The sequence below is a fragment of the Rutidosis leptorrhynchoides genome, chromosome 11, assembly GCF_046630445.1.
Source record: "Rutidosis leptorrhynchoides isolate AG116_Rl617_1_P2 chromosome 11, CSIRO_AGI_Rlap_v1, whole genome shotgun sequence".
Taxonomy (NCBI): Eukaryota; Viridiplantae; Streptophyta; class Magnoliopsida; order Asterales; family Asteraceae; genus Rutidosis; species Rutidosis leptorrhynchoides.
Genome location: NC_092343.1, coordinates 49,480,911 through 49,495,451, shown reverse-complemented (window position 1 = coordinate 49,495,451; position 14,541 = coordinate 49,480,911). Strand labels below are relative to the sequence as shown.

General features: G+C 31.5%; 1 protein-coding gene across 1 annotated transcript; it reads left to right on the top strand.

Moving 5' to 3' along the window:
- The first annotated feature begins 2,517 nt into the window (after positions 1–2,517).
- Positions 2,518–4,984, top strand: LOC139877091 (receptor-like protein 32). The gene is made up of 2 exons (XM_071864504.1): positions 2,518–4,710; positions 4,782–4,984. Exon 1 carries the CDS (start codon positions 2,838–2,840, stop codon positions 4,689–4,691), a length of 1,854 nt encoding a protein of 617 aa, XP_071720605.1. The 5' UTR covers positions 2,518–2,837; the 3' UTR covers positions 4,692–4,710; positions 4,782–4,984.
- The last annotated feature ends 9,557 nt before the right edge of the window (positions 4,985–14,541 follow it).

The following is a 14,541-nucleotide window of genomic DNA, read 5'->3' as shown; positions in this document are numbered from 1 at the left end:
CCACTTCAGTGTTGAAAAAGTATGGCTACTTTCGGGGCATGTTAATTAGGCCAAGTGGGTTTTGTGTTTTAATAAATCACGCAGGCTTGCCTGAGTGGCCACCGAGTTGTCGAATGAGGCACACCACCCGGGTTCAATTGTTTAGAAAGGGAGTGTGATCAGAGGGTGCCATAATGCGCAATTCACCTAGTACCAGGTCTCACGCTCCGGGGGCTTGATTACCCGAGGTTTTACCCTCTATAGGGGAGCCAATGTGCTTGTTCATAGGTGGTGTCCTTGCTTACCAACAAGAAAAAAATTGTTTTAATACTTCTACCATTGTTATGGCTTTATAAGCTACAGTAGAGGCATGTTTGAATGGGATGATGCTTACATGGGTCGTAACTAAAGCATCGTTGGGTCGATTGGTTTTATTGAGCGCTTCAACATTCAGATTAACAAATCAGTTTCAGTTTCGCGCTTCATTTTCGAGATCCATATTTCAGTTTCGCGTTCCAGTTTTTAATTTCACGATTCAGTTTCCAGTTTCGTGTTTCTATTTTCAGTTTTTGCGTTTAAAATTTGAGTTTCGCTTTTGTGTTGTAGTTTTATGGTTTCAGTTTTTTAGTTTCGCGTTTTAATTTTTAGATTAACGTTTCAGTTTATTTCATTTTCCATGCATAAAACTTAAACGTAAATTTAAAATGTAAAATGTAAATTTATAGGGAGTATATAAATATTTAGTTAGGGGAAGGGTTGTGTAATGGAAATGGGAGATGATATGTACACAACATCTTTTTCTTCATACACAACCAAGTTAATTTTTTGGACTATATTACCCATTCCAACTTTAAATTATATCACTCCTCTTTTACTTTGGAAAGGGTAATATAGTGCAAAAATTCAATTTGATTGTGCATGAACAAAAGGAGGGTGGTGTACATATATCTCCCAATGGAAATGGAATTTAATTCACTTTGTTGGTCCATTTAATTCTAAAAAAAAAAAAAAAAAAAAAAAAAAAAGGTCAAACTGGGTCTGAGTTTATCTCTTTCTCCCCACCTTTTCTTTTAGATGAATAAGACTTTATCATATACATACTGTTTGTCCTTCGATTTTGAATTGGAATCAGAACACAAGAATATCACGTTATCGTTGATCCTTCTCTATCAAGTATGTTATATTGTTAACTGTAAGATGTTAAATTTATTATATCTAAAGGTATGTATTTGTTAGTAACTTATATTAAATTGATGCACAATGTTAAAATTTCCCATGCAAACCAACTGTTTGATAAAATGCCTGAAGAAAAATTTCCCTTAATTAAAGATCACCGTATAGTTTCAATTGAAGAGAAATAAAGAAGTTTACTTATATACGAAATGGGTCAAAAATTTGTATGTATACAAGTATTTCGTATTCATATATTGATTTATGTAGGTGCTTTATATATGGTTTTTTACACAATATCAGAATATTGATGGCTATAATTGTTTTTGATATTGAAGTCGGGAGGCTTAGTTGGGTTTAAATGGTATCCTAAATTCCTAATCTTGAAATGATGTGGTCTCAGTCAACTTTTTACTAGAGGTCTTCCATAATATAATCTTTATTCATTTAATCTAATCTACAATGATAATCAATTATTACTTTTTCGGGTGGTCTCGGTCAACTTTTTACTAGAGGTCTTCCATAATATAATCTTTATTCATTTAATAATCTACAATGATAATTTACAAACCAAATGATACGTTTGGAAACAATGGTAGTAGGCCCCCTTTTTAAAGCAACTACAATGCAAAAATATACTCCACTACTATGAGTATATATACAGTTATAGTGTTAGTTTAAATATATCAACTACAAACAGAGACTTGTTATTTAAAGAAAGAAAAAAAATGATTAATTCAAAATTGATTTACTTTGTTCCAGTTTTCTTATATTTTGGTTGTTCATCAGTTTCTTCTTATTCCAATGTCAGCTTAACTACTACTCATAAAAAATATAAATGCTCTGCTCAACAGTCCCGGGCTCTGCTTCTCTTCAAACACAGCCTATTATCCATCAATCACTCAATTGATGTTCCTAGAGATTATTATACCCCATGTAAGGATGGGCTTGGTTCTGCAAGTTACTATCCAATTATGATGAACTGGAAATCAAATATTGATTGTTGTGATTGGAATGGAGTCACGTGCGATCACTCCACCGGTGATGTTATCGGTCTCGATCTTAGTTGTGGTATGTTACAAGGTACCCTCCATCCTAACACCTCCCTTTTCAACCTTCCTCACCTCAAGAGACTCAACCTGGCTTTTAATAATTTTAGTGGTTCCCAAATTCCACGTGAAATTGGAAGGTTTTCAAAAAGTCTCACACATCTCAACTTGTCAGAGTGCATGGTTTATAGAGATGTCCCACCGGGCATCACACTTCTTCATAATTTGGTGTCTCTCGATCTCTCTCAAAATTCTATAAGTCTTGAACCTCATGTTTTTATACAAGTGCTTCAAAATTTTACTTTTTTGAGAAAACTTTCGCTTCAAGATGTTAATATCTCTTCAGCTTTACCTAGTTATATTAATATATCTTGTTCTTCGTTGGAATTACTAAATCTTAGGTCGACAGGATTGCAAGGAAAATTACCAGGTTACATCTTTAATCTTCCATCTTTGGAAATACTAGACTTGTCATTTAACAATGTCAGTATTGATGAAATCCCTTCAGGAATATCTCTTCTTCCGAAATTGGTTTCGCTTGATCTCTCTTCCAATTTGAGAATTCAACATCAAGTTTTCATTAGATTGGTTAACAATTCAACTCTTTTGAGAGAACTCAGGCTTCCTTATGTTAATTTGATGGGGTCCCTTCCCAAGTCTCCGTTAAACCTAACACACCTCACTTATCTTGCTTTACAAGGTAACAAACTTAACGGGACATTACCATCTTGGTTGTTTACTCTTCCCTCTTTAGAATCGCTCTATCTATTTAATAACATGTTCAATGGAGATGTACCCTTTAATTCGTTTGGTCTTCCCTCATTTATCAAGAACTTATCCCTCAGTTTCAATCAATTAGGTGGCCAAATTGATCAAACCCTCATTCTCCAACTCACAAACCTTAGGTACTTAGATATTTCATCGAATAATTTTACTAGTCACTGGGAGTTGGATGCTTTGTTATCAAGTCTCACAAACCTTGAAGTTCTCGATCTCTCGTTCAGTGGTTTATCAATTACGACCAATAACGCTACTACTCATCATGCCAACCCTAATATGATTTACTTAGGATTGGCCTCTTGCAAATTAAATGAGTTTCCAGTGGTGCCCTTACGATACCTGAGAAATCTTGAATTATTAGATCTATCTATCAATGACATCCATGGACAATTCCCTCCGTCAATTTGCAACATGAGCAATTTAATCACACTATATTTGTTTGAGAATAGCTTTAGGGGAGTGATTCCACAATGTTTAGAAAATATGACCAACTTGGCAGATTTACAAATGTACTCCAACCAGCTTGAAGGATTACTTCCTCCATCAATTTGCAACCTGGGAGGATTATTATCACTAGATTTATCAAATAATAATTTAGGCGGAGTGATTCCACAATGCTTTGGAAATCCTGGCTCCGATTTTGTATTTATAAATTTGGGCAATAACGATTTCCATGGTACGATTCCAAACACGCTTGGATATCGTGGAACCTTACAAGGGCTTATTTTGAAGGGAAATAATTTACAAGGAGAGTTGCCAAATTCTTTATCCAATTGTCATGATTTGGAAGTTCTTGATTTGGAAAACAACAACTTAAATGGTACATTCCCAGATTGGTTGGGAGGTCTTTCGAACCTGAAAGTTCTTAACCTAAGATCAAACATGTTTTATGGACCCATTGCAACCTCTTTTGTTGTTGATGTTTCATTCCAAAGTCTGTTAGTTCTTGACTTATCTCATAATAGGTTTGTGGGACAACTTCCGACAAAATACTTTCAAAATTATAATGCCATGAAGCATGTAGTAAGAGGTAGCACAATGCCAGAATATTTGTTAATTAATGGCACTGAATTCTATAATCCCGTCGTTATGACAGTAAAAGGTTTGGACCTCCTATTTGAAAAACTTTTGGTTAACTATATGATTATTGATTTATCCAGTAACAAATTTGAAGGAGATATTCCAAATATCATTGGTAATCTAATTTCACTGAAAGTGCTCAACTTATCCCACAACAACCTTAAAGGCGAAATTCCGTATGCTCTAGGGAATCTTTTAGAGATTGAATCTTTAGACCTATCTTGTAACCGACTCACAGGAGAGATCCCTAAAAGCCTTGCCGGTATCACAAACCTTGAATATTTAAATCTCTCTGAAAACAACCTTGTGGGGCGTATTCCGAAAGGAGAACAGTTTAGCACTTTTGACATGAGCTCGTTTCAAGGTAATCCAAAACTTTGTGGATTTCCATTGCCCAATTGCAGTGATCATCCACACGAGCCACAACTTGAAAAAGATGACGAAGAAGACAATGGTTTCACATGGAGAGTTGTTATGATGGGATATGGATGTGGAACCTTTGTTGGGCTGCTCATGGGATATTTCATGTTATCAACCGGAAGACCGAAGTGGTTTAATGATATTGCTGATGCTGGAATATATTTAATCCTCACACGGCAAACCAAGAGAAGATACATATTTATTGGAAGATAATAAAGTTATTTTCCGAAAGGTACGATTTCATGTGTTTCTTATTGCAACAAATTGTTAAACTGCTCAGTTTCCTTTTCAAAATTTATGCAGGAAGAAGCTTATGCATGAGTTGGGCTGCTTGAAATAGATTGTGTTAAGTTGGATGCATATCCTTGTTTTGTATTTTTATTAATTTATTGTGGAGTTGTACCTTCCATTTTGTCTTAGAGAAACTTCTGTGTTAAATTGGGTTGTGTTAAAGACAGTGATATGGTATAATGTTTATTGTAAGAAGTCGAGTTGCATGATATGTGAGCATTCGATCCCAACTCAAATAAAGTGTTGTTACAACTCTTCATCTGTCCTAATTGTATACTGGTATATATTTCTTGTTGTTTTATTAAATTATAAATAGAAATTAATGATAAATTCATTCTCTATTTATGAAGTGGCAGCCACTTTTTAAAAAACTACCATACATTTCAATATGCTTTTTTATTATATATATTTTGAACATATATACATATTCAATCTTATTTTACAATTGTCTATATTTAGTTTAGTTCTACATATGAAAACTGCAACAACTCATTATATATATTCAATCTAATTTATCCGCTACATCCACTACAAAAAATAAGTCAATCTTTAACGCTTATTTTTTCACGCTAGTCACAAACGTCAATAATTTTCTCCAATTTTAACGCTTTCAACTGTATGGAAATTAGTCACAACAAGTGAAATAACTTTTAACATGTAAAAGAAATTCGAGTGGCTAATTTGGTTAACAAACCCGAGCATGTATTGTTGGAAATTAATTATTAATCACCCACAAACTAAAAGAGTGGTTGCATTTGTTGGAGTGGGAATATGTCTCTATCTCATTATTAATTATTAATCACCCACAAACAAAGAGAGTGGTTGCATTTTGTTGGAGTGGGAATATGTCTCTATCTCAATAATTGAATGTGTCTCCGATTGTCATTTCGTTAAATATGCACCATTCAATAGAGATTATAAAAGAGAGAATCGAAAAAACATACATCATATTCTTTTGAGAGATTGTGAGTATACTTGTTCAAGTAGAACATTGCAAACCGTTGAAGGAACTTAGGCCGTGAAACTGTGAAAGCTTTCCATTTGTGATCGCTTTCCCGACCGGTGATCTAAACGTCAATCCTATTCGTTTCCGCCGTAAAATTTCTGGTATGTCTAGAAACTATCTAAATACAACATTGGTATCAGAGCTATATGTTTATTTCCCGGTTTGTTTTCCATGAATTAGTTACATTTGTTGTAAATTAACTGTCGATAAAAAATTGGCAATAAGTAAATCCTAGAAATGATTTGCTTCAGTTTGCTAGTTTCTAAATTGTATACAAGTTCAAAACTTGTTTCAATTACTTTTCCTCATATCTATCCTCATATGATGATTATATGTACTGTGATTTAATTTAATATTATAAATGAGTATAAAAGTTGTCAAAAGTTTGAATGATCATATAATGTTAATATGAATATGAATGAGAACCGAATCACCACTGACATCTACTGAATGTAATTTTATTTATTACAGAGTACATCTAATCGAATTAGAATAATATGCATTTAGATGTTTAGAAGCAATATGTGGCAATTTCACTTTGGTAGAAACATATATTGTGTGATGTGCATAAGTGCAATTATAGCATTTGTTCCTATCTTGTTTTGTCATTGTTATCTGAAAATATAAATATCTCAAAATTTAAATATTATGACATATGCAACTCATTTAGATCAACATATGTGACTTACTATTGACGAGATTGGTTGATTGTAAAAACCCGTCCTTATCCTCCTGAACGAAGTCATTATCATCTGGTCCCATTGCGAGGTACTGACCTATATATGTCATGAATGACTCCAAATAATATCTTTCAATTGAGTATATGCACAGCGGAAGACTTAATTCGTACCTGAGAATAAACATGCTTAAAAGTGTCAACCAAAAGGTTGGTGAGTTCATAGGTTTATCATAATAATCATTTCAATATATTAATAGACCACAAGATTTCATAATCATAAACATAATACACTCGCAAGTGTATGTAAAGCATTCTAAGTGGTTGAGCACTTGGTAACCATACTTAACATTTAATCAACGTCGCATATTCCCTTAATTATGAAATCTCACTACACCGTACCAAGTGTAGTCACCAAAACGAAGTACTGTGCAACCGTTGAATACTGGTCGTCCAGTCCAATTGGGGTTGTCAGGCCCGATAGATCTATCAACAGGATTCTCGTTTACAATACCCGTGTAAATAGTAGTTACCAAGCTACAGGGAAGTATGCCAGTGGTACAACTCAACGTAGAATATATTTTTAAGTACTTGTGTCTATTTCGTAAACATTTATAAAAGCAGCGCATGTATTCTCAGCCCAAAAATATATATTGCAAAAGCAATTAAAAAGGGAGCAAATGAAACTCACCATACTGTATTTTGTAGTAAAAATATATATGACGACATTGAACAAGTATAGGGTTAGCCTCGGATTCACGAACCTATATCATTTATATATGTATTAACACATATCATGGTAATCGAACAAATTTACATATTATTATTGATATAGTTGTTATTTTAATAAATTATATGTTCCATTAGTAACTTAATTAGATATATTTATTTTTATATACATTAAATAGATAACTAATATTTATTACAAAAATCTCAATATAGTTATGTTTTATGTTAATAAGATATTTTTAAATAGAAAAATCTTTATTTGATATATTAGTAATACTAATAGTAATAATGATAAAAATAATACTAATTATGATAATAATTATGATAAAACAAGATAATTTTGATAAGAATGTTAATTTTAATAATAGCACTAATTTTAATAAAAAAATGATAAATTTAAAAAAATAATGATACTTTTAGTAATAATAATAATAATAATAATAATAATAATAACAATAATAATAATAATAATAATAATAATAATAATAATAATAATAATAATAATAATAATAATAATAATGATGATGATAATTATAATAATGATCATAGTTTGTGATATATTTTATTAATTAAATAATAATAATGATAATAATAGAAAAGCTACCTTAAAGAGTTTTCCCAAAATAAAAATGCCATGGACCGAAATCGAACCCAAGACCTCTCGGTTAATCACACACTACCATCTCCTTTCGGTTTTAATTTATACATTAAATTGTTTTATACTATAACTTCGACCCAACATAAATTTGAAGGACTTTAGCCCAACCATCTAACAACCACGGCCCAAACAATTCCACAAGCCCATGATAACTAAAAGGATTTCTTGGCCCAACAAGTTAATTGAATGGAACGGATTGTGGGTTTTTAAAAAAAAATTTGAAGTACAACTGCTAGTTCCAGGAGGGTTTTCGGTTCATCTTCATCGTGTATCATTATCATTAATCATCATTGATTTATCATCATTAAAAACAAATCAATTCAACAACTTTGTTTCTCACCACGTTCACTGTTCATCATCTCATCTCCTTCGTTAATATAAAACAGAAATAGAAACGGTATTTTAATGGGTTCCAATGGTTGGTTGTTAGTTTCATCGAAAGAAACAGAAAAATAGACATTGCAGCAGCCAAACGTGGCTTGTGGTTGTCTCTGGCTAAAACAGTCATCTTAACAGCAGTGGTAACGAGCAGTAAAACAACAGGTGATCTTGCCTTTGTTGTGTGTCAATTGAAAGAAAAATATAAACAGAAGCAGCTAGTTGTAGTGAATGGTGTTGGTGGTTATTTGGTAATCATACCGGAACATTAGCAGTAAACAAATAACAGAGGTGATGGTTTGGGTGGTTTTGTGGGTTCACGAAGGTGAAGGTTGTGGGTTCTAACCGAAACAGTAGCAATAAAAATGGGTTTGAGAAAAGAAAGAGAGAAGTTAAAGAGATAGAAGGTGGTATTGATCATGGTGAGGTTGTGGTGGTGGCGGGTTTGATGCTCAAAAAGAAAGAAATAAGAAAAGAAGATGGTAGTGACTTGCGGTGGTTGTCTCGTGGTGTTGATGGGTGTTGTCGAAGGTAGGTTCGATGATGGAGGTTGTGGACTCACGAAGAGAGAGGGAGGGAAGGTGACGGTGGTAGTAGTGCTTCGATAAAGATGGTTTTAAGTTTCAAGGTGGTGATTGGTTTATGATAGTGGCCGGTGGTTCATGGTAGCGTGTGGTGGTTTATGGTGGTCGAAGGTGATTAAAACATGAAAGGCTCGAGCAGTGGTTGATGGTTTTTATTGGTTAATGAATACAAGATATATATATGCCTAAATCACACATATATGCATACACACTTACAGTGAGAAATAATAATTAATAATAATATATAATATTAACAATCAACAACGTGCAGATGAAAAGGAAAATATCTAAATCCTATTTGCCGATAGTTTAACAAGGATGACTATATCGTGTCCATTGCTAAACAGTTGTCGTATAAAAGTATTCCTAAAAATCCCAAACTTTTAGATTAAATATATTTAATTATTTCACTCATTAACTGTTTGAAACCTGATCAAAAAGGTGCGTCTACTATTTATTTTTAATTCCAAATAATCTGTACGGAGTGTTAAAATTCAACTCATCAAAGTAAAAAAATATTTTTAATAACTCTAAACTTTACATAACTTAATTATAGATCAATATTTAATTCCAACTTCTCATAAGTTTGAGTCTTAAACTTGTTTAATATCGTTCATAAAAATTGACCTGTCATTCGAGCTCGATCTCAACTAAAAATTTAATATTTTTAAAATTAATAAAATAGATTCTAAATATGTTTTTAATAAAGCTAAAATTGATACAACCTATTTTCGGATCTTCATTTATTCTAAAATCACGTAAGTTCCTTTTTAAGTCATTTACTATCAATCGAATAACAATTGAGCGTTACCGTCGTTTACTAAATGACTCCGAAATCACTAAATATATATTCTATACACTTTATTTATAAATAATATTTATTATATATTATTATTATTTATTATAATGGATTCTAACAATTTACTATACACAATATTTCATATTATTATATACAAATATATATATATATATATATATATATATATATATATATATATATATATATATATATATATATATATATATATATATATATATATATATATATATATATATATATATATATATATATATATATATATATGCATTTTTTATTTACAAGTAATCGTATCGTGAGTCGTCGGAAACAGTTAAAGGTTAAATGAACATATGAAATAGTTCAAAAATTTTGAGACTCATCCTAACAGACTTTGCTTATCGTGTAAAAGATAATGAATCGTATCGAGAGTTTGGTTTAAAATTAGTCGAAATTTTTCCGGGTCGTGACAGTACCTACCCGTTAAAGAAATTTCGTCCCGAAATTTGATCGAGGTCATCATGACTAACACTAAAAATGTTTTTCATGACGAGTATGAGTTGATAAATAGAGTTTTATCATTATTGGGTAATATAGATAAAATGATTCGATTGTGTGAAGCGTACGAGTGAAGCTGTCATAAAAGAGTGAAGTGAAGAAACAGAGATTCTTCTTAACTTTTGACGGAGTCACGTTTGAATTTAGGAAATAAGGTGAGTCTTAACTTTTGACGTTGTCTTGGTTGAATTCCGGAATTCAAGGGATTTAAAAGAAAATCTTGAATATCTATAGGATTTGATTCTTCGGGATTTATGGAAAAATTAAGATCCTCTTTAATTTAGTGCGATTATCTGTCTCAATTGTTTTGTCTGGTATCTTCTCTATAAATGAACTTCTTTCGTTCCATTATTTTCACCACTCCAATTCTTTCTTTCTCGATCCATACTTTCAAACGATTGTGAAAATGCTTAATCCAGTTCTGATCCTTGTCCTTATCCTTACTATCACAACCATCATTCTCCTTTTCCAACTTTCACCAGAGAAGTCTGCTTATTTCTATTTTGCCCTTGGGGTTATAGTGCTTTTAATCCTCCCGTGTCTTTATGTTGCTATAAACATTGATATACACGGTTCGTAATTTATGTGTCGTTATCGGGCTTTATATCTTCTCTTATACTTTGAAGTCCTTGCTTCCGTTTTCTATAATCATTGTCATCCCCAGTTAATACTCCCCCCTATTTGCTGCGATTTATACTCCAATTTCTATTTCGGAGCTTTGTCCCTTCGTTTCTTCTTCTTGCAATTGGCATCTCTTGTAATGGTCCAAAATTCGTAGATATAAGTTTCAGAATGAACATTGTTAATGTTCTAAGAAAGAAACGGTAATAGTACAATTTGACTTGTCAAATTACCAGAATATCCGGGAAAAGACCGAATCATCAAGAAAATATTTTCTTGAAATGTTTAGAGGTTAAATAGAATACAAGAGTCGTGTAACATGGCACATGATGACAGTACTGTGAATCATCACATTCTATTAGAAACTCAGCATGACTTACTGTAATATAATCACATTGATCAAGTGTCATTATATTATACTAACTCATGCATCAGTTCCCAACACTTCTCCACAATTCATTCATAATTCATACTTAGATTTTACAGAAGTTTCCAATATAATGGAATACAGAAAACACGAAGAGGTAGATAATTTCGGACAAGAATATTTATGAAAATATCCTCAGAAATATCGAAGATATTTTATGATGATATTTTGGAATTTCTAAGTTCGATGGTTGATGAAAAAAAAAAAATTCCGCAAGATTTTAACATGACCTCGGAGCAAGATATTCTCTAAAGATTTTCATCAGATTCAGAATTACCTGAATCCTTTGAATATAGGGTTTAGTCCTTGTATTTATCCTTGGTCTCCTTCATGGTTAGCTCAATCCGTTTTTCAGTACTAAATTTTCTATGGAACGTTCTAGACACTTCCTTCTTTATCATCAACTTTTGGCCATTAAGACCATCTACAACATGCTGCTTCGTCAGCATTTTCAAAGTTAACGGATCTGGGTCATCGGTTATCAAACCGAAGTGGTTTCAGGAGAAGTGTGTTTTTAGATGATTAAACGCTGATGGTAATATGGTGGAATATAAAAGGTTCTCTGGTAACAATAAATAAGCACGTATATATTCCGAGGTCATAATAAGGTTGTTTTGAATGAAAAGTCGAAATCAACTTGCTGGAGCTGTGACAAAATTGGCTAATTTGGAAAGGAATTGCAAAGTTATTTTGGGTAATAATAACGCCAAAGGAGCTAGCACAGATATGTGTTAAACGTTTACTCAGGTCCAGAGAGTTTTTCAGGTGCATAACTATATGCATAAATCTTTCCTTCCGTAGATGAAGTGCAGTTAGTTCATCCTCTTGATTGAGGTGTTTTCAAGAATCAAGAAAGGTTTGAACGCAGATTGGAATCGTCAAAATACAAATGAGGTTTAAGATGAAATCAAGTGGCAAACTTGAAGAATTGTTTAGTTTCATATGTTATAATCATAATTTTAATTCATTTTAATTGTCCAATAATGGCATTCCTTAGTTGATAGTCCAATAATCGGTTTATATATATATATATATATATATATATATATATATATATATATATATATATATATATATATATATATATATATATATATATATATATATAATCTTAGAATTGCCCAACAACGTATTGTATACGTATTATCTTTGCATCAACCCAGAGACGTATTGTAGACGTATTGTCTTAGAATTAACTAAGATGTAATGACCCGGAATTTTCTGACCAAATTATACTTATGAGATTAATATTTACATAAATTAAACCATACCAACATGATAAGCAATCCAAATTGTTGAGACTTGTGTTTTTGAAAAGAGTTTTACACAACGTTTGACCGTCCAATATGACCGATGATATCACGAACTATATAACATACGATAATTTTACGTTTGTGTATATATATATGTATTTATATATATTTAACATGATCTAAGGATGGTTTAACATCTCATTGTGTACTAATGACAATGAGTTATAAGTATATTTTGAAACTACTAACTTAAGTTTTCAAAACGATAACTATACGTAATAATCTTTGATATATATACTTATAATCTATAATGCTTATACATGTATCGTATATATAATGTATTTAATCACTTTTTAAGGACTTAAATACATAAAACTATATAAGTATATTCACAAAAGATAGCTATTTTGAATTCTCGTTCCGTTTCCTCAAGATTTCTATACGTATATCTAGGGTATATGTACCCGTATCATACCCAGCTTCTATACGTATTTACTATTGGTATATACACATCAAATCAACATCCTAATCAACATTATTACTGCCCTAGATATGAGGTAACCAGGATTTGTCAAGTAGTATGAATTATTAGTAAGAAAACAAAATTAGGAATCCTTTTCTTTCTTTATAAACTAAAAACGTTTTTATAAATGAACACCATTTCTTCACTCCATTTTCTCATGCCTACACCCTCATTTCTCTCTCAAAATACTCCTAACTTCATACTTGATCATCTCCAAGCATTTTTCCCATCATTTAGCTTCAATTACAAGCCTTAAACACCATAAGAAAACTCTTTCAAGAACATATCAAAATAACCACCCATTTGAAGAAGTTTACTTCCAACCTTTTGATCTAACTCCACCACTCTTTGATTCCAAGATTATTTCTTATCTTTTGCAGTAACTTTGTCCAAGTAACTTGAGGTAGTATCCTTGTTCATAATCTTATTCAATTCATATTCATATAGCTATCTTATTTTGTGGTATAAAATTTTAACAACAAGAACATAGTTTGAATGATTTCAAACTTGTTCGCAAACTAAATAGATCCTTCTAACTTGACTTTTAAAACACTTCAAGACCTGTAATATATCATAATGATATGCTAACCTAACAAGATATAACTTGGTTTTACAAAGAACATCTTAAAAACTGAATCTACGTCGTCGGAGTGCAACCGGGGGCTGTTTTGGGTTGGATAATTAAAAACCATCTTAAACTTTGAATTGGAAGTTCATGTTCTGGAAAAATGATATTTCTTATGAATCTTTTAACACATAAAAATTTCATGATTTAACTCAAAGTGTAAGTATTTTTAGAAAAATGATCATTAAATGTTATTTTTATGATGGAAAATGATAATTTTCATAAGTTTCACCAAAGTTTGACCTATAACCTATGATTTCGAATACAAACTAAGGTATTTTCAGTTCATATTCTTAAAATTTGACTCAATCCAAGTAAGTGGCAAGTTGAACCAACAAAAACGGAGTTGTAATGAAGAAACTACGACTAAAACAAGATTGGGTATCCGAAGCTAGTTTAGCTACGAAAATATTTGGAGAAAAAGTAAATTAATCATATCTTTTCTAATTAATATGATATTTTATATATAATTACTTATGATTTGATTTTATATATTTCAGGACCACCCGTAAACAACACGAGAAGATTAATCATAAGACCTCATGATTGTACGCAACACGTCATTTGACAACACGGTACTTTATGTACGCAACACGTCATTTGACAACATGGTACCATGGGTCGAGATTAATTCTGATCAATACGAATACGATGGGGTCTTTATTTATTTTATTTAAGCAACTAATTGTGGACCACTAACATCAGACTGCTAACTACGGACTAAGAAAATATTAAAAGTATTAAAAGTATATATATATATATATATATATATATATATATATATATATATATATATATATATATATATATATATATATATATATATATATATGTAACGATTACTTAAAAAGAAAATATGTTGATATATTATATATATGGTTAGGTTCGTGATATCTAACGGAGACCAAGTCGAATTAAATACCTTCAAGACAAAAGTG

Coding starts and splice junctions, on each gene's coding strand:
- LOC139877091 (XM_071864504.1), top strand. CDS start 2,838: ATGGGGTCCCTTCCCAAGTCTCCGTTAAACCTAACACACCTCACTTAT.